The 25077-nt window shown below is 43.8% G+C and overlaps 1 protein-coding gene and 1 pseudogene across 1 annotated transcript; both read left to right on the top strand.

Annotated features, from left to right (window-relative positions):
• Positions 1-228: 228 nt before the first annotated feature.
• On the top strand, positions 229-15259 carry LOC130735970 (60S ribosomal protein L7a-2-like; annotated as a pseudogene).
• Positions 15260-16705: 1446 nt separating this feature from the next.
• Positions 16706-23735, top strand: LOC130737463 (uncharacterized). Its single transcript, XM_057589229.1, has 6 exons — positions 16706-17650; positions 20819-20874; positions 20963-21193; positions 22290-22578; positions 23017-23213; positions 23296-23735. The coding sequence occupies exons 1-6, from the start codon at positions 16784-16786 to the stop codon at positions 23447-23449; spliced, it is 1794 nt and encodes a 597-aa protein (XP_057445212.1). The 5' UTR covers positions 16706-16783; the 3' UTR covers positions 23450-23735.
• Positions 23736-25077: the final 1342 nt, after the last annotated feature.

The raw sequence follows: 25077 nt of genomic DNA, 5'->3' as shown, positions 1-25077 counted from the left end.
TCATCCTCTACTCGGCAGTGCACTTTTATTGATAGGGTGCTACCAGAAGTAAATGAGAGTGCATATATAGTCGGTTGAATTCCACTTTGTAGGACTCAATTTCGGTGAAAATGAAAACAATTGATAGAATTGAGATTAAAACGTTGTTAGGGGTGGATTTTAGTGGTGGTGGTGATGGTAATAGTGGTGGTGGTGGCATCGACGGCTGCGGTAGCAGTGGTGCTAGCGATGAAAATGGAAGCGTATAAGAAGAAACATGAGAAGGTTAAGAAACTATTATTTGAGAAGAGTCTGAAGCAGTTAAGAATATGAGGGTATAGCCTCTGAAGAGGGACCTGACCTGACTTGTGAAATGGCTGAAAGTCATCCAAATTCATAGGAAGAAGAGGGTTCTCATACAGATGTTGAAGGATCCCCTAACTTTGAACAAGTTCACCAAAACTTGCGATGAAACCCCACTGCAAGACTAATCTACATACTTTTGAAGTATAAGCTTGAAGATAAGGAAGAAAACGAGTGAATTTTAAAAAGGGCTTAGGCTTAGGCTGAAAGCAAAACAATTTAAGTTAAAAAGCCTATTATTTTGAAGTTTGGTCTCAATCATGTCACTTATTGATCAGGGAGTGATTAAACTACCCGTTGACGAGGGGTAGGAGAAAGGGGGTCTGGACGTGCTGAAGGACTCTTGAGCTGGTTAAGTCCCGGGAGGGGCTCCTGCAAGACACTCCGATGCTAAAGTCAGTAGGACAAGTAGTGAGTATGGAGAGTATGGAGAGAATATGTTACCTTTCAATGGAAGAGGTGTTCCCTTTATATAGGGGAGGCAGAATTAGGGTTGGAGCCATGCAACGTCATGCATGGCTCGTACGCAGGGCACAGCTCGCCGTTGGATCGCCTGCGGTGTCTGTAGAGGAACAGTGTTTGGGGGCCCCTACGGATCTGTGCCAGCCAACCTACCCCCTAGGGTGGTTGGTCTAGGTCAACCCCTATTGAGTGGGCTCCGGGGTTTCGTCCTTACCCTTGATGGTAGGGCCCATAAGCAGGGTGCTCCCAGGCTCCCTAAACCGTCCCTCGACAGGGACGTTCTATGGGGTCCAGGCCCGTCCCGGGTGCCCTGTCCGTCCTTGGCCAGGGTTCCCGGAACAGTAGCCCCCTAGCCCTGGTCCGCTGTTCCAGCGGAGCGAGGGCTAACGTGTCCTACGCTCGTGGCGTTATGGAGGTTCCCAGGATAGCAACTTAAGGGTTAAAAATTTAAACCTTTATTCATTAAGTGTGGGGGGCCGTTCGGCCGTTACATTTAGTATTCTTAGAAGGGGGGAGTTACTCGCTTGGCGTTGTAGCGGAGGCGAGCGGTTCCTAGATCTCTGTCGAGATTTCTTCTCGCGGCTAGGAGGGGGCCAGCTCGGCTTTGATTTCGTCCGCCGCTCCCTTTTCTTCCCCTTCACGTTCCGCGGCGGAGACTTCCAGTCCCCAAATTAGCATGCTAATCTCCGAGCGGCGCCGATGTAACTCCCACATTTCCTCCGCTAGTTCCAAGAAGGTTAGCAGTCCCGCCTTCAGTTGGGGGTCGGGACCTTCTGCCAGAAGCCTGTTGACCAGGGATCTGATCCTATCGGAGGTGGTGGCCTGCATCTGGTAAGAGTAGTACAGGTTGTCGTCTAGAGCCTCCGCCCGGAGTGCCTTCATGTAAGCTTCCGGGGGGTCATTTTGGTTTGAGGGGAGTGTGGAGTATGTGAGGGGGGAGTGGTTATTATTTATATCGGAAACGTTCCTAGATGGTAACGCACATTAGTCTTTTCCCAGGAGTTTCTCTAGGAAAATGAAGAGGGTATTAAATGCGGTGGCCGGTGGTCAACGCCTGCCTTCCCTTGGTTGTATCTGCAGTCACTACCGACTGGGGGCGATCCCGACCGTGGTGATCTGGTGTTAGGGCGACCAGGCTTCTTACCGAGCAGGTCGCTCCGGGGGGGTAACGGTTCCGCGGGGATAGGGAACGGTGTGAGACTTTGGGGTCCACTGCATTTAATGCATCTGACTCTTGAGAGGGTACGTGTCGTTTCCGGGCGGGTCGCGTCGCTTCGTGACCTCTCTCCCACGTGCTTTTGGAGGCGCGCGTCGCTTCGCCGTCGCTGCCTCCCTTCTGACGTGGCAGGGCCTGATTGGACGATTCTCCTGGGTTTCCCCAAGCGTCATGATTAGGGAAACCAGGGTTGACGAAACGTCACGTCTTCCTCCTAGTTTTCTATAAAAGAGGGAGGGGGAGGATTCATTTGCACTTTTGCGTCCCTGAATTCTCCGAAAGCTCTCCCTCTTCCTTTCTTCCAGTTGCCAGCGCTTCACGGTGGTCCTCTTTTCGCGCGGTGGTCGTCTGACAGCTCTTTCAGTCTTTCCTTGTAAGTCCTTGCCTCTCTTGTTTTTCCTTTTAAGTTTTTTCTTCATTTTTCTTTTTCAAGTAAAACGGGTGGCTTGCCTCTGGGGGAGTTTCCACTCCCCTTGTGGCCCCCTTTTGCGGTGGGGAAGATTCTTTCAGAGGATCTTCGCCGCCGCACGGTTGCGCTGTCCTGCCTAAGGCAAAGATGGACCCCGGGTGGGTCCTTCTTTGAGTCGATTCAAACAAACTAGGTGTTGATACGGCGTTCTCCCTTGTGCAGGTGTCGTCATGGTGAGACCCACTAAGCAGAAGAAGGGCAAGGCTGTGGGTGAGGCCCCGAGGGAGGATTTTTCCTCTAGGCCCCGAGTAGAGGCGCCCAAGAGCAAGAAGATCGATCGGGAAAATTCCCTCATCTGGAGAGGGATGCGGCCGCGTATGATAAGTGGTGTCGCACCATCCTTGGTCTTCAGTCGGAGTACGCCAACGAGGATGAGAGTTATTTCTGGAGTCAGCGCTTTATGTCGCAAACTCAAGTCGGCCCTGGTCACACGGCGTACTCACCGAGCAAGTTGGAGCGGTTGCCCCATACTCCGCCGTTCGGAGTGTATATGCACATCTACACCATGAAGAAAGTGAAGGTGAGGATGCCCTTTACGGACTTTCAATGTGATGTTCTTCGTCATATGGCGGTCGCGCCATCGCAGCTTCATCCCGGTGCGTGGGGCTTCGTGCGCTCTTACGAGGCCGCCTGCGTCCTGTTTGGTCAGAAACCGTTGATCCCTCTGTTTTTCCATTTGTTCGAGGTGGCCCATACCCAGGGACATGGGGGGTATGGGATTGTAACTCTGAGGTCAGGAAAGGATCTCCAGATTTTCCACTCGTTCGCCGAGTCTTACCGGGATTTCAAAGATCAATTCTATCGGGTGGCGCCCACAACTCAGCCTCCTTACTGGTGGTTTGAGAGGACCCCGAGTGGAGCCAGCCGTTCCCGGTTCCCGCTGACTTGGAATGCTAAGCACTATGACGTGAAGCTTAGTGCCTTCGGTTTTGAGGTCGGGGCCCTGTCGGAGGTAGACTTGGCGTTCAAGAATCTCTTGGTGGCCGCCATACGGAAGGAAGTGAGGGGAAATCCACCCAAAGAGTTTTGTATCCGACCATTGCGTTGTTACGAGCTTTGCACTTTTAGTGTTCGGAAGAACGCGTGCCTATTGCGCACGAGAGGTAAATTGTTATTATTATTCTGTCCAAGGTAAGGTCCGTCTCTCTCGTAATCTTTGCTTGACTAACTGTTTTTATTGCCATTCTGATGTAGGTGCCAAGATGGAGCTTAACGCTGCTTTGATCGCCGCCCTACAGGTGCCAGTTGACGAGAATGAGACCGACAGCGAGGGGGAACGTGAGAGCGGGGTTCCTCGTGCTGAGGAAGAAGAGCTCGCCGACCAGGGGCAGCAGGTAACTGAGACCAATGTCGTTGGGAACGGTTAGAGTGTTCCGGCCGGCGAAGAAGAGACGATTGACAAGGGGTTGGGGCCCCAGGGTGGCTGGGGGAGTCCCAACCGTCAGCAGGAGGGTTCCCCCGAGAAGGATGAAGGCCGCTTAGAGTGCCAGGGTAAGAAAAGGCGACACTCATCGGGCGGAGAGGGTCGTTCCCCTGAACAGGCGACTCCAATCGCTCAAGTTCCCCCGCCGAGGTTGTTTTCTATGTGGAGCCGCGAGGCAGCGGACACTCCAGAGCATAACGACCAGATCGACGCGTTGGTGTACAACGAGATAGACCAGTCGTTCCTGGGCCAGAAGGAACCCTTCAACCTCATGAACTATGCCCTGAAATTTGTGCTTCAGACTGCCTCTGTCATTCGTCATGTGCAGCAGGGAGCAGTGCTCGACGTGGAAGAAGCCAAGGAGCGGGCGAGTGAAGCCGAGGGCAAGACTGCTAAGGTGGAGAAGGAGCTGGCCGGTTCTAAGAAGGAGGTTCAAGAGCTGACTGCTGCCAAGGTGAAACTGCAAGGGGAAGTGCATGATGCGACGGCCAAGGCTGGGCAGTTTGCGGAAAAGCTGGAGTTGTGCGAGAAGGACAACGACTGGCTGCGTGCCCGGGCCGAGAAAGCTGAGCAGGAGCTGAAAGACGCGAAGGCTGCTCGTGAGGGAGAACTCAAGGAGATCGAAGACCTGAAAGCGAAGAACGCTGAGCTCAAGAAAAAGGTTGCCGATCTGGAGGCTGAGAGAAAAAAGATGAGGGCCAATCTTAAGGAGATACACAAGGCCTCCTTCGACAGGGCTTTGGCCCAGCTTGAGGTGGTCCACCCGGGGTTGGACGTGGGCCCTCTCCATTATAGGTAGGTAGTATTGGGGGGAAAGATTGGCACGCTGGATGATCAGAAGAGGTTCACTCCAACTTTCCCGGACGAGCAAGCCCCTTGAGATTCTACTTTTAATTGTAGTTTGGACTTATTTGGTCGTTTTCCAGTGCTTGTATAAACTTGTTGTTTCTAATTATTGCTTCGCGTTTGTAAAGACTTATTGTTCCTATTTTTCATCCTGTGTTTGTAAGAACTTGTTGTTTTTTAATCTAGTGTCGCGTTCTTACTTCCTTACTCGTCTTTAATTATTTTGTGTCCGGCGGGTCTTGGTGCCCTATGGGTCTTAGTGCCCGGAGGGTCTTTAATAATTTTGTGCCCGGCGGGTCTTGGTGCCCTACGGGTCTTAGTGCCCGGAGGGTCTTTAATAATTTCGTGCCCGGCGGGTCTTGGTGCCCTATGGGTCTTAATTCCTTAGTCGTTTGTCAATGCGATCGCGTGTCTTGTCGGTTCAAATAATTCGAATTTAACAAAAAAAACTACTTCATTTCTGCGCTTAGAGTTCGCGGTTCTAGCCGTGTACAAACTTGGGCGAGATGGGTGTGTGCCCTTAGAGTTCGCGGTTCTAGCTGTAGTATCTTCTCAGATTGGTTGCGTTCCAGGTGCGGGGGATCTCTTTTCCTGTTAGAGTTTCCAGCTTGTATGCTCCTGTGCCGGTTGCTTCGGTCACCCTATAAGGGCCTTCCCAGTTGGCTGCTAGATTTCCACGTTCGGTTGATCGTGCTCCGATGCTGGCGTTCCGGAGGACCAAGTCCCCCGTGGCAAAGGAGCGAAGAACTACCTTCTTGTTGTAGCGAACGTCCGCATGTTGTTTTGCGATCAGCTCTCTGCAGTTGGCAACTGCCCTCCTTTTGGCCAGGAGATCAAGGTCCTCCTCTATGAGTTGGTCGTTCTGGTCGGGGTCGAATCCAGCCGTTCGGGCGCTTGGTTCCCCTATTTCGACCGGAATCACTGCTTCTATGCCAAAGGTGAGGCGGTACGTGCTCTCCCCCATAGTCGAGTGCGGAGTGGTGCGGTATGCCCACAAGACGTGGTCGAGTTGCTTGGCCCAATCGCCTTTGGCCTTTCCTAACCTCTTCCGGAGGCCTCGGAGGATGACCCGGTTGGCTGACTCTGCTTGCCCGTTTGTCTGGGGGTGCTCGACAGAGGTAAACCGCTGCTTGATGTGTAGCCCGTCCAAGAGATCCTTAAACCCTTTAGAGGTAAACTGGGTCCCATTGTCAGTGACCAGGACCCCGGGGACCCCGAACCTACTGATGACGTTCTTGTAGAAGAAGCGTTGTACTCGAGCTGAGGTAATCGTTGCTAGCGGCCAGCCTCAATCCACTTGGTGAAGTAATCCACTACAACCACCAAGTACTTGAGCTGACCAGGGGCTGTGTCGAACGGGCCTAATAGATCCATGACCCACTGGTAGAAAGGCCAAGGACTGACTAGGGAGGAAAGACGTGCAGGAGGAGCGTTGTGCAGGTCAGCGTGCCTCTAGCACGGGTCACACTGCTTAACATGATCCGCGGCATCTTTCTCCAGGGTAGGCCAGTAGTAGCCGGCTCGGAGTACTTTCCGGGCAAGGGAGCGTCCACCCGGATGGTGACCGCAGCTGCCTTCGTGGATTTCCGCTAAGACATAAGCTGCTCGGTCCTTGGGCAAGCACTTGAGAAGGGGGGTGGAGAATCCCCGCTTGAAGAGGTCGTCGTTAACTATGGTGTACCAGGAGGCGCACCTTGCCAACTTCTTGGCTTCGGCCTTGTCCTCTGGCAACCATCCAGATCTGAGGTACTTGAGGATCGGGGACCTCCAGTCCTCCTCCGTACTGACTGGCATCATCACTTGTCCCAGTGGACGATTGGGGTCAGCGACATGGGGGAGGGCTAGGGTCCCTTGAATGACCGTTCCATTCAGGCCAGGTTTTCCTGTGTTGGCCAGTTTAGCCAGAGTGTCCGCACGATCATTCTGGGCTCTGGGGACGTGGCGGAATTCTACTTTGGTGAAGGTTGAAGCCAATCGCTTCAAATGGGTCAAGTACTGCTCTAGGATGGGATCTTTAACTTGAGCTTCTCCATTTGCTTGTGAGACGACCAGAAGTGAGTCGCAGCAGACAAGGATCTCCTTCGCTCCCAGGTCTCGAGCTGTGACCAGTCCCGCAATGCAGGCCTTATACTCGGCCTGGTTATTTGTGGTTGGGAAGTTAAAGCGGAGGGATTGCTCGACCACCATCCCGGTACTGCTTTGCAAGACGATTCCAGCCCCTCCACCTTCTTTGTTACTCGAGCCGTCTACGTTGACCACCCATGTAGTCTCGGCAGGGGGCTCTTCTTCATTTGTGAGTTCGACCAAGAAGTCGGCTAGGACCTGTGCTTTAATGGCTCTCCTGGGTTCGTAGCGGATGTCGTGCTCGGAGAGCTCGATGGACCAGCTAACCATTCGGCCAGCCAGGTCGGGTTTATGAAGGATCTATCGGATCGGCTGATCTGTGCGTACGACGATACGATGAGCCTGAAAATACCTCCGCAGCCGCCGAGCTGTGGTTAGTAAGGTCAGCGCTACTTTCTCCAGCATCTTATACCTGAGCTCCGCACCTTTCAATGAGCGGCTGACAAAATAGACTGGTAGTTGGACTCCCTCCTCTTCTCTGATCAGAACTGAACTTACTGCCTTTTCCCGTACTGCCAAGTATAGGTACAACATCTCCCCTGGTCTAGGGCTGGTCAGAATAGGGGGGGATGAAAGGATCTCCTTCAGTTGGGTGAATGCCTTGTCGGCCTCCTCCGACCATTCAAAGGTGGCTCCCTTCTTTAGGAGTGTGTAAAGAGGTAGTGCCCGGAGAGCGGCCTTTGGCAAAAAGTGGCCGATCGCGGCCATTCGACCAGCTAACTGTTGGACTTCTTTGACGGTGCGCGGGCTCTTCATATTCATGATCGCTTGACATTTGTCGGGGTTCAATTCGATTCCACGGTTGGTCAGCATATATCCCAGAAATTTCCCGCTTCGAACGGCAAAAGTACACTTGTCGGGGTTGAGGCGCATGTTGTGCTTCTTTAATTGCTCGAAGACGACCGCAAGGTCGGCTGCGTGATCTCCTCCCTTCGGGGTCTTGACTATGATATCATCTATATAGACCTCTACCGACTTTCCCATCAAGTCTCCGAAGATACGGGTCATCATCCTTTGGTAGGTTGCCACAGCGTTCTTGAGGCCGAAAGGCAGCATGGTGTAGCAGTAAGTGCCCCGCTCAGTGATGAAAGCAGTTTTCTCCTCGTCGTCCCTATGCATTGGGATTTGGTTGTAGCCTGAATAGGCATCCATAAGAGAGATATATTCGTACCCGGAGGAGTTGTCTATAAGTGCATCAATGCTCGGTAGAGGGAAAGGGTCCTTAGGGCATGCCTTGTTGAGATCTGTGTAGTCGACGCACATGCGCCACTTCCCGTTTGCTTTCTTGACCAAGACCACATTGGAGAGCCAAGTAGTGTACTTGACCTCCCGAATGATCCCAGCCTGAATCAACTCTGAGGTCTGTTGCTGGATAACTTGCTGCTTCTCGGCGCTCATTTGTCTTTTCTTCTGAGCTACCGGTTTAAACTTCCGGTCGATAGATAGCTTGTGGCTGCAGAATGCGGGGTCGATGCCGGGCATATCTGTCGAAGACCAAGCGAACAGCTTCCCATTGGAAAGCAGTAAATTTTCCAGCCGTTTGGAGAGATCCCGGGGGAGGCCACGCGCTATGCTGGTGGTATTCTTCGGAAGGGGACCGACCTGGATAAGGCGGGACTCCCCGTCGGGTTTGAGGCGTTGATCGTCCCTGGACTGGTCCACTCGGGGGTCGAGGTCGGTCATGAAACTGGTGTGCTGAACGTGGAAGGTGTTGTGCTGGTCGTGGGCTTTGGACTTCTTTCTCTTCCTTTCTTCTCTGGCCAGCCTGCAGCTGGAGTTGTAGCAGCTCCTTGCCATTTCGAGATTGCCGCGTACTTGTACTGCCCTTCCACCCCAGGGGTATTTAAGCATCGGGTGGTGGGTGGATATGATCGCCCTGAAGGTGTTGAGGCTTGGCCTGCCAAGGATGGCATTGTATGTCGTTGGACATTCCACCACCAGAAAGCGAGTTTTTATGGTCCTGCAAATCCTATGATCTCCCAGGGAAAGGCAAGTATCAAAATATCCTAAGGGTAGGACCCTGTCCCCTGTGAACTCGATCAAATCGTGGTCGTAGGGGAGCAGGTCCTTCACCGATAGCCCTAAGCTTTTATAAGCGTCATAAAACATAATGTCAGCGGAACTACCTGTATCGATGAGCGTCCTTCGAATCTTACCATTGCCGATCAGGGCTTCGATGACGATGGGATCATCTTCCTCGCCGGTGTCCTCGCTGTAATCGTCTTCCGTGAAGGTGATGGCTACCTTCTGCCTTGGGGGGTGGAGGGACCCTGGGCGGGGTCTTCCGGCAGCGGACATGATGATGCGGGTACTCCTTTTCCGGCTGTTATTAGTGGGCCCGCCTGCGGCCCATCCTCCGGTTATCGAACCAACGCTGACTAGGTTGCTCCCATGATGTCTTCGAACTTCATCCCGGTCGTGTCGGTCGGGGCTTCTTCTACATTCTCGGCTGCATCCGCGATGTTCGGGGCTCCGGCGGCGGGGAGGTGTCCTGTCTTGACGATCAGGTGATCGGCGCCTGGGAGGAGTTCGGGCACGGTGCCTCGGAGGGGTCGGAGAACGGTGCCTTGGTGGGGTTGGCGTCCGCCTCGGGGGTGGTGTGCGCGGGCGCGGGAGGGCACCCGACGATAGAGCCACACACCTGGACAACCTGCCTGCTCTGATCAGTTCCTCCACCTTATCCTTGAGGTTCAGGCACTCGTCCTTGTTGTGGCCCGGGCTGTCGTGGAATTCACAGAATCTCTTAGAATCCAGCTTGTCCCCTCTTGTCAGAAGTGGAGGGGGGCGGTCCCTGAGGTCGGTGGAGGCCTTTTCCCTCAGGATACGCGAGAGGGAGGAGTTCAGTGGGGTATAACTATCATACTTTCTCCGCTTCGCTTCCGTTCGTCCTGACCCTTCCGTCGGGACTCCCGGGTTGAAGGTTGATCCTTATGCTCTTTCATCTTCGGCGGTCCTTTGATCGCGAGTGTCTGACTCGCGGCTCTTAGGGTCGCGGCGTCTTCCATGTCTATGAATTTCTCTGCCCGGGTCAGAAATTCCTCTAGAGTGTTGGCTGGTTTGCCATCCAGCGAAGTTAGGAAAGGTCCTGGAGCGAGAGCTGCAGTAGCCAGGACCAACCTAGTGTCGGGGAGGAGGCCAGTGATATCCCCAGCCTCTTTTTTGAATCGATTGAGAAATGCCTTTAGTGACTCTTTCTCTCTCTGCTTAACCAAAGCCAAGGTTTGCGCGGTCTTAGGTATACTGCGGACCGAGGAGTACTGGGATAAAAAGCAGGACACGACCCCGTTCCAGTCGTGCATGGAGTTGCTCGGTAAGTTCTGAAACCAGTTCATGGGTCCTTTCCCGAGGCTCATGGGGAAGCATCGGCAGTACAAGGGGTCGTTGGCCCCGGCATACTGCATCGCACCTACAAAGAAGTTCACGTGGTCCTGTGGGTCGGTGTCTCCATCGTAGAGTTTCACTTTGGGTCGTGCCCACCCCTGGGGGAAAGGAAAAGTCATAATGTCCGGGGATAGAGGACCTCCAATCGGCGCTGGATAGGTGACAAGCGCATTGTTGGACCTGGGCCGGTTGTGAGTCCTATCCCGAGTCGGGGAAGGGCTCATTCGTCTGGAAGGGCTTCGCCGGGGAGAGTGGTGTCTCCGTGGAGTATGGCTTGCCACCCTCTCTGCCGCGGGTGCTCGGCGGCGCTCCTCCTGGTAGTAGGGGGTCCGGTTCGGGCCCCCGCTCATCTCCCCCTCCTGGGAAAACGTGGCATGAAGGCGCGAGCGAGTCTCCTGCTCTTCAAGCTGTCGTAGACGTGCTCGGAGCATGCGAATCTCCTCCTGGGCATCTCGGATCCGGATGCTGTGGGCCTGCTCCCTTCCTGCCCCGTTATCTTCTTCCATAGCCCGGATGCGTGCCTCCAAGCGGCAGAGAGCCTCGTGGGCTGCATGTGGGGTAATGGACGCGGGCTCTGGCGAGTGACGGGGTTGAGATTGAGGAGTTTGAGGAGGCGGGTGCTGGGGCTGAGGAGGAGGAGTTCGGCGATCTGCCGACTCGTTGATGGTCTCCACATGGCCTTCAGGAGTTGGTACAGGACGGCGCGAAGTCTGACGTGTTTCCACCATAGTTTGCTAACGGGTGACTGGAGGTGACGGCACGCGTTGCTGGGAAAAGTTTTACCAGATCCCCACAGACGGCGCAATTGATCAGGGAGTGATCAAACTACCCGTTGACGAGGGGTAGGAGAAAGGGGGTCTGGACGTGCTGAAGGACTCCTGAGCTGGTTAAGTCCCGGGAGGGGCTCCTGCAAGACACTCCGATGCTAAAGTCAGTAGGACAAGTAGTGAGTATGGAGAGTATGGAGAGAATACGTTACCTTTCAATGGAAGAGGTGTTCCCTTTATATAGGGGAGGCAGAATTAGGGTTGGAGCCATGCAACGTCATGCATGGCTCGTACGCAGGGCACAGCTCGCCGTTGGATCGCCTGCGGTGTCTGCAGAGGAACAGTGATCCAACGGTTTGGGGGCCCCTACGGATCTGTGCCAGCCAACCTACCCCTAGGGTGGTTGGTCTAGGTCAACCCCTATTGAGTGGGCCCCGGGGTTTCGTCCTTACCCTTGATGGTAGGGCCCATAAGCAGGGTGTTCCCAGGCTCCCTAAACCGTCCCTCGACAGGGACGTTCTGTGGGGTCCAAGCCCGTCCCGGGTGCCCTGTCCGTCCTTGGCCAGGGTTCCCGGAACACTTATCTTATTGAGAAGAATAAAGAGCATCTGGTTGTTATTGCTCATGATGTCAATCTAATTGAATTGGTTGTCTAATTTTCAACATTTTACGATAAGATGAAAATTCCATACTACATTGTAAGAGCAAGGCATGCTTGGGATCGTGTGTCTATAAGAAAATTGCATCTATTTTGTGTTTGACAAGTGAGAAGAATGAAGACAAATTGGAATTCAGCAGAGTCCTGGAAGATATCAAGTCTAACTTCAATGACAAGTATGACGAGTACAGAAAGAAGTGGGATGGTGGGATCATGGGCTCCAAATCCTAAGCCAAAACCATGGCATAGGACAAGGGTCCTTTCCAAGGATGCTTCTCATGGGAATATGGGATGACTTAGGAGTTTTGATATATGTTCTTGCTTTCCTTCTAGTTTTGCGTGCTTTCTTTGATGTTAAGAAATTTGGCTAAGATGGCTTGTTATATTGTCGCTACAAAACCATGTAATTTTCATGAGGCTGAGTTTTTCATTAAATTCATCCAACTTAGTAGTGTCCTCCTATTTGTAGGAGGTTACCATAAAGTGCATCAATACTCGTTGGAATTCCACTCTGAAGTTCTCATTTTAGGTAAAAATGAAAATGATTGAAAGCAATAAGATAACAGTGTTGTCGTGGTTGAGGTTGATGGTGATAGTGGTGGTAGTAGCGACGATGACAGTGGTGATAATGGTAGCAATGATAGTGGCGATGACAGTGACGGACATGCGGCGTTGATTAAATCTTTATTTTGATTATTCGGCATTTCTTGTTATAAAAAACATATTAATTTTTTCATTTTTTGAACGTATTAAATTTTTTTATTGAAAATGATAAATCAGACAGTTACAATATTCGAATTTTCTACAAATGAAAATAGAAAGTCAAAACAAACATATTTTTTAAATTTTAAAACTTTTTTTTGTACATCGAAAAGACAGGAATCAATTCCTGGACCTTTCCCTACCCAACCCATATCCCCCGATTCCTACCACATGAGCTATCATACGGGGACAAACTTTAAAACTTTGAAAATGAAAACAATTTTCATAAAATAAAAAAAATAGAAAATAGAAAATGCTTTTCAAACTAAACAGCCTCCTGCACTAATGATCTCTCCTTTCTCAGAACACACTGATATTCATGGATTATGTATACGACTTTTTTTTTTGGTTTATAAAAAAAAACGACTTCTTCTTTTTTGCGCAAACAAAGGGCTAGACCAAAAAAAAGGATAGGAAAAAAAAACTTTTTATTAATAAATTCATGCTAAAAACAACTTCTATATTAGAATATTAGTTGAGTGTGAGACGGTTTGTTGTGCCAATTCCCCAAACCTTGTGCAGACCTTAAGGAAAAGTAAAATTAAGGTGGAAGGAGTCCTAATAGTAATTTCACACAAGGCCCCCACTTGGACACAAATTAGTGGAATTTGGATATCTATCGTTTTGACCCTTTGCCCTTGTCAACACTCCAACTCAATCAATTAACCATTCCATACTCCTAGATCATCGCCACATTCCATGATAACAGAACTACAAAAATACCCTTGTTTTCATCACACCACGTGTGCTTCATTCATTGTTGATTCGGACATCATCCAAAAGGGTACCTTCGTCACTCTACAACCACAAAATCTCCTCAAAGTGCTAGGAAATTGATTAAGTTAGGTGCTGTCTTCGGCCAGCATCAGTTGGCGATTCCCTTAGCGACCAGTGGATGATTCCCTTAACAGCGGTTCTAGATAGTTTATACATACATGTTTGATTTCTCTTAATTAATATATTCAGAATTCAAGTCTTGCAGGTTCCCTGGATAACTCAAGTGGTAGGAGCCGGGGACATATGGGTTAGGTAGGGGGTCCAGGGATCGATTTCTGGCGGGTGCAATTTATCTTTCCGATTTAAAAAAAAAATGAAAAACATCTTATTTAAAGTATTAACTCTACCGTAATATAAATATTTCACTCAAACATAATTGTTTCGTATAATATAATGAACAAAAAAGAAGATGCTTGGTAAAGATGAATGTTCCAAAAAAAAAGTGTTTTGTTTTGTAAAGATGAATGCTTTAACCAAGAATGTATGTACTCGACTAGCCTTCAAACAAATAGTCTCAATTCTTATTATATATCATTATTTTGAGAACATCTTTATTTCTATTTAGCTGAAATTTTTATAACTTTAAGAAAGCACTAATTGTGTTTTAACAATTACGTGTACTCTTGATGTAACTTAATTTAATTTAAGGGTGATAGAAAAATTGAAGAGACAAAGTTAATAAAATAAATAAAAGATATCTTTAAAAGTTACTTAGTTATTAATATTTGTAAAAATGAGAACATTAATATAACTTTTTAATTTTTTTTCGTACATCGAAATGATAATTACACCCTTCAAGGTTTGATTTCTGAACCTCCTTTCTACCCAACATATATGTCTCCTAACTCTTACAACTACAACTATCATTTAGGAACTGATTTTTTAATATATTTGTTGACGACATTTATATTTGAAACTGTGCATGAGAAAGATATTTGTTTACTATACAGATATTTATCAATTAATTCTTAACTATTATCGTAAAATATGGGGCTTGGACAATCGGATATAACAGTTTCAGTGTAGGGGGCTCTGTTTTTCTAGCAGAAGCCACAACTCTAAGGGATGGGTTGAGAATTGCTTGGGATCAAGGTTTCCTCCGAGTACTTTGTGAGGTGGATTCTCAAGAATTAGTCATGGTTATGCATAATTCGAATCAGATTAGCCTCCACAGCCAAGCTATATTGCTTCAAGAGATTCAAGGACTGCTTAACAGAGGTTGGCGAACTAGTCTCTCTTAGATTAACCGCGCAGGCAACTCGGCAGCGGATTGGTTAGCAAAGCAGGGGTTGGCGTCGAGACATCCTGGTCTTCACTTGGTGGTCTCTCCGCTGTCGGACTTAGAGGCTATCCTCCTTAAGGATAGATTAGGAGTGTAGTTTGTTGTTTTGTTTTTATTTCCGAAGCACTAAAAAAAATTTAAAATAAATAATTGTCACTAATACTTTTAGTCATTTTTTTTTCTCGTAATTGATTTTATTCTCCATGCTTGGCCTGTGGGCAACGTCCTTCTCAGCCGAGATTGGTGTCGTGGATAGCGCCTAGTGTTTTTGAGATTGCCGTTAACTGCGATGGTAGCTCGCTTGGGGTCCCGGTTCGATCTGGTTTCGGTGGCTGTCTTATGGATGAGCGAGGTAGTTGGCTTGCTGGATTTATGGGTTATCGCGGGCAAGCATCAGTGTTGCATATGGAGCTGCTAGCCATGTTTCATGGTTTGGAGCTCGCTTGGAACCTGGGGCACTATCGTGTGGTGTGTTTTTCTGACTCAATGCTGGCTATTTATCTGGTGCGTGCTCCCCCTACGCAGCATCATGTGTTCGTTGTCCTCATTAGCAATATATGTGGGTTGTTGAAGCGCGCTTGGGTGGCTCGAGTGGAGCATATCCTTCGTGAAGGGAACTCTTGTGCTGATTTTTTGGCTAAGGCGGGTGCGTCCCAAGACTTACAACTCCTCCATGTCCAGGATCCCCTCCCTGGCATGGAGGCTTTGCTCCTGGCCGACTCCTTGGGTACCATGGTAGTTAGGCAGTAGAGGGTTTTTTTGTGTTTTGTTTTGCTTTGGTTCTCTTTGTATTAAGCATAAAAAAAAAACTACATCAATTTTTCTCATCATTAGTTTTAAATAGATTTCCTTTGTTAATAATTTTATTCCGTGCAAATAAAAATAGGTATTAAAATACGAAATCCAGAAAAAACACCTAACGAATTATAAATAAATTAATAAAAGGTATAAATGTATAAAAGTGCAAATAAGTAACTCACCTAATAAATTTAGTTTTATATTTACTGAAATTATTCATTTTTAAATAAAAATCTGAATTCGCTTGCTCTATTGATTCTAGTTATTTTCACTCGCAATTTTGATTTCTTCTTAATTTAGTTTTCTTCCATCTTATAATTAACTCATTTTCTGTTTTTATTTTTTTTTCTTTTACAATTACATCACTTATCATATACATCGTTTCTCATTGTACAAAAATAATATACATCGTTTCTTTATCTTCTCATTCTATATCTCACTTGGTACGAGAGTGTGACAAATGTGTAAGCATCCTATGTAGTAATTGAAAAAATTATGAGGTTGATGATATTATTTGTTGTCTATCAATAGAATTAACTATTAAAAATTGTGGTGTCGACACACACAGGAATGACCCAGCGCACATTGTAGTGCTCTGTTAAGCCAGCTGCTAGGAGCAAAAATATCCTTATTTTTGCTCCTTAAATGTCAACAAATGTCTTTCAAAGGTGTCTATTGATCATCTTGACTTCTCATGTAGAGTTGGAGTTAAATACAGGAGATCGCACCAACCATACTAACACACTATCCACTATGTGATGTTGATCCAACACCTTTACTTCCTACATGAGTCACAAGCAAACACGATTTTGTTCGACAACAAAAAAATAGTTATTGGAAGATGTCTAAAACTTACGTGATATTAGAGATTTGGGAAATTAGTTTCATGTCGGCTCCTTAAAAAAACCAAAAAAATGTAAAATTTAGTTATTTAATTAGTTTTCATTCAAATCGAACGTGTTAAATAACTCAAACGGATTAACTAGAAATTTTCTTTCAACATTATTATTTTATTAAAAAGAAGAAAGAAATAAAAAAGACCACTTCCGTCGTATCTACCACACAGTGGCCCTGTGTTCTCTGACTTTCTTCCTCGGACGATACACTAACCTTTTTGTCAACGTCCCAAATCCTAATACAAATGGTTTTGATTGATTCATATCCCATTTTTCTCATTTTTACTATATTTTATTTTCTATTTTTTCTTCTATTATATTATTATATCCGATCTTATTATTTTTCTTTCTTTCTATTAAATTAAATTAAATTAAAATCAGACTTTTTCCTTCTTTTTTACCAAAAAAAAAAGAGACTTTTTCCTTCTTTCTGTAATTAACCATAACCTTAATTCACTCAAATCCAAATCCTCCACATTATAAAACCCCTCCCTGTGATTCCATTTCACACACTCTTCTTAACTCCCCTTTCTCTGCACTCTTCTCTAATCCAACACACACACTCAAAAACAAAAAAAAAATGGGTTTGGATGTAGAACAACAACAAGAACAACAACACATTTCAAGCCAAACCACAAACACTAGCCAAATTCAAAACCCCATTCCAACCGAAAACCACGCCAACGGTAACATAGCCGTTAACACCACCACCACGACGCTCTCAATCGTCGAGCCTCATTCCCTTCTCCCCAAACCCGCACCTCCAACGGCCTCCAACCACCGAAACGGCGTCGTTCGATCGTCGTCGTTCGGGAAGTTCCTCAGGCAGCGCAGCAACGACCTATCGTCCGCAATCGCCAGAGGGATCTCCTCGCTGAAGCTGCAATCGAATGACGACGACGACGGTGTGACGGAGTTCAACCTCTCCGGCATGAAGGTGGTGGTGACGGCGAAGAAAACCGACGCGTCGTTGGCGGCAACGGCGCGAGTGAGCTTCTTCTCGAGGTCGAATTGCAGGGATTGCGGTGCGGTTCGGCGATTCTTCAGGGAGAAAGGAGTGAAATTCGTGGAGATCAATGTCGATGTGTACGCTGAGCGAGAGAGGGAGCTTCGAGAGAGAACAGGGAGCGCCACGGTGCCGAAGATTTTCTTCAACGGGAAGCTAATCGGAGGGTTGGTGGAGCTTAATTTGATGAGGAAGGGTGGGGAATTGGAGGAGCGGCTGAGGGAGACGGCGGTGGATGGCGGCGATGGTCCGGCGGCGCCGGAGTACGGGTTTGATGAGGTGACGGCGGAGGAGATGGAGGAGGTTGCGGTGGTTAGGGTTCTGAGGCAGAGGCTGCCGATTCAGGATCGTTTGATGAAGATGAAGATTGTTAGGAACTGTTTCGCTGGGAGTGAATTGGTGGAGCTTCTCGTTCGTCACCATGGTTGTGATTCTTCCAAGGTACGTTTCGTTATTTTTCCACATACCGTATGCATACGTATTTGTTTTTGTTCTTGACCGTATAATTATACGGTTTTACGAAGTCTGGTACGCGTGTTTGGATACGCCTTTATTTCGTTTTGGATTAGTCTAATTTGTCTTTTTTGTAGAAAAATCAAGAGTCAGATTTGTCTTTAGAAATGGTGTTTGAGTTTTCATTTGACATATAAGCATGAAAGAAAAAACCTTGGTCCTTTTTATAAGAACTAAATGAAAGTTTGAGCTATATTAATTAATTTTTTCCAATGATGCCCTTATTAATTCTAACTTGTAAAATGTGTTTCATTAATTATTCCCTCTCTTTTCCACTTTCCAACACTAATAACAAAGGGTAATTTTGGAAGTTTATTTTGATTTAAGACAAATTTAATGCATTTTATCTTGTTTAACTACATTTCTTAAAATATGTAAATTTTTTTTTGTTGCTTATAAATAGGACCGGAAGAAGTATTTAACACTTTGATCTAGGGATGTGGGTGGGAATGTGGGATGATAAAGAAAAACATTTGAAATTTAAAGGTAAGGGATATAAATAAAGAAATTAAATTGAAACATTTTAGAATTTTTTTTAAAAATATAACGTTCATTAACGTTGATTAATAATTTCTTAATTAATGGAAAAAGATAGTGCGTGTTTGCCTAAATAGCTCAATCATGTGCTTATAGCATATATATTCATTTTGGAAGCAATTATGTAAATAGTCTATTTTGAGCTTATTGTTATAATTGTTTATATTAATTATGAATAAGATATTATGCTTATCCATAACATTTTTTTAATTTATTTCAATAAAATTTTTAAATTAACTTATGAATTAGTGTATATGTGACAAACACATAGTGTCATAAGCGCTTAAATAATTTGTTTGTCCAAAGATCAATACACCTGAAGTATGTCTTCTGTCTGGCTTACATGTTCTTCAGAAGAGTTTATGCTATCTTTTAGGAAAATAAAAAATTCAATTGAATAACTATTTAACATGATAATTAATATTAATTAGATATTTATTTAACGTGAATAGTGTAGTACTTAATGTTATTAGTTTACACCGTCGGTGCATAGAAATTAATCTCATGTTATTAACCGTGTCTTTTAATATTGTTCTCTAAATTTGTTAGAGAAAAAGTTTGATGCACCGACGGTGTAAATTTTTTTTACACCATCAACCAATTAGATTTCAAGGATGTGCCACGTCAATTAATGAAATTAAATAAAATGAGAGATTTTCTCGCATTCTTGAAATCTGATTGGTTGACGGTGTAAAAAAACTTTACACCATCGGTGCATAGAAATTAAACTCAATTTGTTAACCAATTTCATTGATTAGGATATAAACTTAAGCAGTTAATGACTAGTATTTATTAAAATTAAATAGATTATTTTATTAATGAGAATTAAATTGATGTTGCTCATATTAGAATTTACTATTTGTCTTAGTTTTTTCTTCTCATTCTACATTTTTTATTTTTGGTAACAAAAGGAAGCTACATTTTTTATGTGGTAACAAATATTTTAAAATGATTTTCTCGCTATAATTTTTAGACTAATATTTAAATTTCAACAGAAAGTTATTGAAGCTTTATTTTATGATTTATGATTTATAATTTATCATTTAAAATCTTATTAATTTTGAATTTTAATTTATTTTTAGTTAGGAATAATAAATCATGTAAATATTTAGGGGTTGTCTAAATGACCCATGAGAAAGTTTGTATTAAATACTCAATCATCAAATCACATTGGAGACAGGTGAGTTGAAATTTCTATATTTTATTTATTAATTTATTTCCAACTCACTTATCTCTAATGTGATTTAATGATGAATTATTTCATAATTTAACCCAAACTTTCTCCTATGTGATCCAGCATGAATTTTTAAAATGTAAAGATTTTACATACAATACATTAAAATTATGAGAAAAAGGTTGATGCAATTAGTAAGTTTTATTTATACATGCATTTAATTAATTTCCGCCATATCGATAATTATGTTTTTATTATAATTCAAATTTAAAAGAAGTGTATCCACTAATTTTAAGTGGGCATAGTATGATTGGATGGTACAATGCATAGAAATTAAACTGGTAATTTATTTCTTTTATTCGATTTTCTTTCAATGAAGTTTTGATTTTCTCGAGTGTTTTATTTTCAAAAATATTTTAATACTAATTTTTATGAACACGTAATATGCGAGCAATTTTAATAGCTATGAAGTAAACACCTAAATGTCTAACACGCTTGATGTTTACAAGGCGAAACTTCTACTCCCGCTCAAACTTTTGGATTTGGAAAAGAAACAGAAGATACTAATAATGACACACATGGTGGGGCTTATGAAACTTCTAAGGGATAGAAAACCAACCTCACGTGTCATAAATTTATTTCCGAAATAATAGTGAACTTTCTTTCAAAAGACCAAAAAAAATTGCTACTCCCTCCGGTCCTATTTATAAGCATGAAAGAGAAGAAAAATCTTGGTCCTTTTTATAAGAACCAAATGAAAGTTTGAGCTATATTAATTATTTTTTTCCAATGATGCCCTTATTAATTCTAACTTGTAAAATGTGTCTCATTAATTATTCTCTCTCTTTCCCACTTTCCAATACTAATAATAAAGGGTAATTTTGGAAGTTTATTTTAATTCAAGACAAATTTAATGCATTTTATCTAGTTTAACTACATTTCTTAAACTATGTGAATTTTTTTTTTTGTTGCTTATAAATAGGACCGGAGGGAGTACCATTTAGCCTCCATTTATAGATCAGCTTTTAACAAATAGAGAAGGTGTGAGGGGAAAAAAATAATTCTTTGAAATGATTCAAATGCTTGATTCAAACGGGGTACATGCTTGATCGTACTTAAATAAGGTCTTAGGTTTCCCTTGTATCGTAGTAACATTTCTCTTAAATGCCCGCATTTTCAACCTTCATTTATAACCCGTGCTACTGTAAGCAAACTTCATTCACAAAATTAAGTTATGGCCAATTATTGTTACAATTTCCTTATCTATGATTGGTACACCACTGTAATAATTTGTAGTTTCTTTATATGATACATTTGTTTTAAAATTTACAATTTGAAACATTCTTTCACTTTCTGTAATGTTTCATTCCAAAACAAATGTTTAGGCTGTTGAGATCGGGAAAGAGTTATGCAAGAAGCATTTCATCCATCATGTTTTCGGGTAAGAAAATTGCTCGAGACTAATGAGACTACGCGTCCATCTTAAGATAGATAATTTTTTTCTTCTCATTGCCAATTTTCTTCTGTAGGGAAAATGATTTCGAAGAGGGAAACCACTTCTATCGATTCCTAGAACATGAACCGTTTATCTCCAAATGCTTTAATTTTCGCGTCTCCACTAATGATAGTGAACCGAAGAGTGCAGCCGCAGTTTTTGATAGGCTCACCAAGATTATGTATGCCATTCTTGAGTCTTATGCTTCTGATGACAGGCGGCATGTTGATTATGCAGGCATTAGCAAAAGTGAGGAATTTAGGAGGTACAGTAAGGTTTAATAGTATAGATTTGTATTGAAATGTTTATTTTGGTACATATTGTGAATGCAAACGTTCAGTGGATTTGCTCAACATGCCTACTATAAATTTAGTATCATATGGTCAATTTGTAGAAGGCATTTGCCATTTAACTTGTTCATTTGGTCCCTCTACTAATTCTTAACCCCATTTATTGCTAACACATAATTTTGTAAAAGTTCAGATCCCTTCTGAGTTAATTCTGAATGCATTATGTGTGAACTGAAAAGAATTAATGCCTTGATTTTCACGGAAGAACTAAGGAATGTTTGTATTCACTGAGTCCTAAATGCTCCTTCTTACCTCTTCAAATTGAATCTCCCTTGGTTGGAGTGTTGTTTGCATATCTGATTAGCTTTTAAGTTTAACTCCTCTTAATGCAAATTCCTGGAATTTCTGACATTTGCAATGTGATTCTGGATGCCTATATGAGTGGAATCTAGACTTAGTTACTGACAGCAGCATCCAATTTTATTTTATTTCATTTCTGCTGATAAAGTAATAATTACAAACCAAGGATCAAGTGATAGTGGTAAGAACACTTCCGAGCAGCGATGCTGAAACAAGATGACTTCTTGCTGTCTCTGGAGAACTTTTTTGTTTTTTTGCCCTGCATCAATGTCCACTGAGTTAGTAAGATTGTTGTCTGGGTTTTAAACAGCGGTTGCACTTGTGGCTGCGACACAGAATTACGGTCAAATGCGGGCTGATTCCGCCACAAATGCGGTCGCGATGCCGTTGCGGAGAATCGATAACCCTTTACGTTGCGAGTGCAAACCGCAATTTAAAACCTGATTGTTGTTACCTTTTTATCCAGTACATGAATAACAGAAGACCTAAAGCATTCATTTCCATGACTTATATCTGATCTTAGGTGCATGTATCTCATATATGAGTAGAACTTCTCAGTTTGTTCAAGCCTTCAGAATCAGATACTTATGATGTGCTTATGACTAACTTGAAAAGATAGGGTGACATGTGACTGTAATCTCCTATACCACCTTTTACATGTCTAAAGTGATTTTTCTTCATGTTTTGTTCATGTTTTTCTTCAAACTGTAGGTATGTGAACATGACCCAAGATCTGCAGAGGGTGGATCTTTTGGAACTATCAGAAAAAGAGAAGCTTGCCTATTTCTTAAACTTGTATAATGCCATGGTCATCCATGCCGTTATTAGAGTAGGGTGTGAAGAAGGTCTAGTTACTAGGAGATCTTTCTCTGATTTCCACTATTTGATTGGAGGACATGCTTACTCTCTAAGTACTATAAAAAATGGTATCATTAGAAGCAATAGGAGGTCACCATACTCCTTGGTCAAGCCCTTTGGCACAGGAGACAGGCAGTTAGAGGTAATTTGTTTTCCATTATTAAATTGTTGAGTATTTTTTCCCATTCATTTTGTGGAAAATTGCTATTTCAATTGAAATTTCAAGAGCCAACTATCCCAGAAGCTTAAGCTGTTGGACGAAGAGTCATGAATGGTTTGATATTATACATCTAATACGCCCCTCAGGCAAGAGCTCATTGGCTTTGGTTGAAACATGGAAATGCACGATCCCACCATTTTGCTGAATTCAACTTTTTTATTAGAATAATGAGGGAACTCAAGACCACTTAGTCATATAGATTTTGATACCATATCATGAACCAACTACCCCAGAAGCTGAAGTTGTTGGGTGAAGATACATGGATTGTTTTATATTATACTTCTAACTTGAAATAATTTCCTGTAATTTATCACATGATTGCATATGAAGATATATTAACTTGCTCCTACCAAACTGCAGCATTCTCTTACCAAAATGAATCCTCTAGTTCACTTTGGACTATGTAATGGTACAAAGTCTAGCCCAAAGGTGAGGTTTTTCTCACCCTATAGAGTTGCAGAAGAATTGAGATGTGCTGCTAGAGAGTTCTTTGAGAGTGATGGCATTGAAGTAGACCTGGAAAAGAGGACTATTCATCTCACTCCAATTTTCAAGTGGTGAGCAGTTAGTGAGTTTCTGCGGTATTGATTTTAACTTTAAATTTCTAGCACTCTGCTTATGAAATATTTATTTTGGCAGGTATTCTATGGATTTTGGACAAGAGAAAAACATAGTAAAGTGGATAATAAATTACTTGGATGCAAATAAAGCTGGTCTTTTGACACATCTTTTAGCTGATGGTGGTCCTGTTAATATATCATACAAGAATTACGATTGGTCAATAAATTCTTGAACACTAGTAAGTGCGTGTTTTGAAATCCTTTTCTAATTGATTCTGAAGCTTAATCCAATTATGAGGAGAAGCTTCTATAAGTAGATTTTGGGTGTCATAGTAAACTCGTAGAAAAAGAAGCTGATCCAATCATGCTATATTTGATTCAGCTCCTGTAGCCACTGAATTTACGAGAAGTCTATTGTACATATCTCAGGTTTTGATTTCTTAATGATTTGAATTTTGAAACAAAGAATTTGATTGATATCACACTGAAATAGAGAATATAGATGAGGTATTACTCTTAGATTGTTCAATTTGTAAGCCTAAACCTGGCACTGGGACACACGGTTGAGGTGCAGAAGTTGTAGATTTGACTGTTATAGCTTACATCTAAAAGAAAAAACAAAGGTGGGTCAAGGTTAAACACATTTTATCATACGCAAGTCTGAAAGTAATAGCATCTGGAAGAGAATCGGTGAATCCACATTAGTTTTTCTAACCACAGTAGCTATGATGTATGTAATCTGCTTCCTCTCATGGAGCTAGCAACATATTTGACATTAGTTTGATTTGATAATGAGTTGGGGTCTCATGGAGTTGGTGGGGTTTGATTTTTTTCCCCTCCATTCATCCTATTGGTTCCTTGATAGCAGTCTTCCCTTTACTAGATTCTAATCATTTACACGTGTTCTTATTATTATTGTTTTTTTCAATTTTCAAAATCAGTTATTTTATCCGACCGATTACCTTCGAACCAATTCAACCCGATTTCTATTGGTTTAGTTCAAATTAGTAACTGAAAAACTCATTCAAACCAACTCAACCCAACCTTATTTAATCGGTTTACTTTCAAGAACACTGTGAACCCGACCCAAATCGACCCATGTGCGGCCTACATTTGAACATATGGAAATATAAATATTATTATGTGGGGGGCCTTGGGATTTAGCTGAAAAAATTGACAACATGCGTTGTCCATAGCAATACATCATCTTTAGTAAATAATTTTCATCATGCTATCAAAATTCACTTTACATGTAAGACAAGAAAGGGCAACAGAAAAAACTAAGCCTACCAACCAATACCTTCCAAACTCAATATTCTTAAGACTAAGCAACCAGAATGAACATTTCTCACTACCCAACATTACTGTTAAATATGGTTAAAGGGATCAATGGTAACACAAAATAGCAATAGCGACAAAAGAGAAGGCTAGCATATGTTTCTAACCCTTCTAACTTCAATCGTCAATATCGGTTACACGAGGATGGTACCTTTCATATCCTTAACCCAGCAATCAAAAGAACCTAAAGGCATATTTTCCAGCTTCTTACACTCAAATGCAGCCAATTGCTGAGTCATGATCCCCAGAGAACTCCAACAATAATCAAGAGTTTTCCAAAATTTTGCCTTAGGTGGGACTCTATAATCTGGTTTATCTTTCAAGAAAATGTCCATGCCCATCTCGGTAGTTACTAGGCCAAATGATATGTGCATGCTGAGGTTGCTGATAAACACTGCCACCACTCCAGGCCCTACGCCCCTACCATGACAACTGCACCAGTCATTGTCTGGGACTGCTGTATAAGTGGATGAACTGTTGCAGTTGTCAGTGGTTGTGCAGGATAGATGCCAGCATAGGTGCC

The sequence above is a fragment of the Lotus japonicus genome, chromosome 2 (genome assembly GCF_012489685.1).
Source record: "Lotus japonicus ecotype B-129 chromosome 2, LjGifu_v1.2".
In the NCBI taxonomy this organism is placed as follows: domain Eukaryota; kingdom Viridiplantae; phylum Streptophyta; class Magnoliopsida; order Fabales; family Fabaceae; genus Lotus; species Lotus japonicus.
This window is presented reverse-complemented; position numbering and strand designations above follow the sequence as displayed.

Bases quoted from the DNA above. Each gene is read 5' to 3' on its own strand.
- LOC130737463 (XM_057589229.1), top strand. From the start codon at position 16,784: ATGGGTTTGGATGTAGAACAACAACAAGAACAACAACACATTTCAAGC. The intron at 17,651-20,818 runs GTACGTTTCGTT...ACAAATGTTTAG, and splicing joins ATGGTTGTGATTCTTCCAAG to GCTGTTGAGATCGGGAAAGA. The intron at 20,875-20,962 runs GTAAGAAAATTG...TTTCTTCTGTAG, and splicing joins TTCATCCATCATGTTTTCGG to GGAAAATGATTTCGAAGAGG.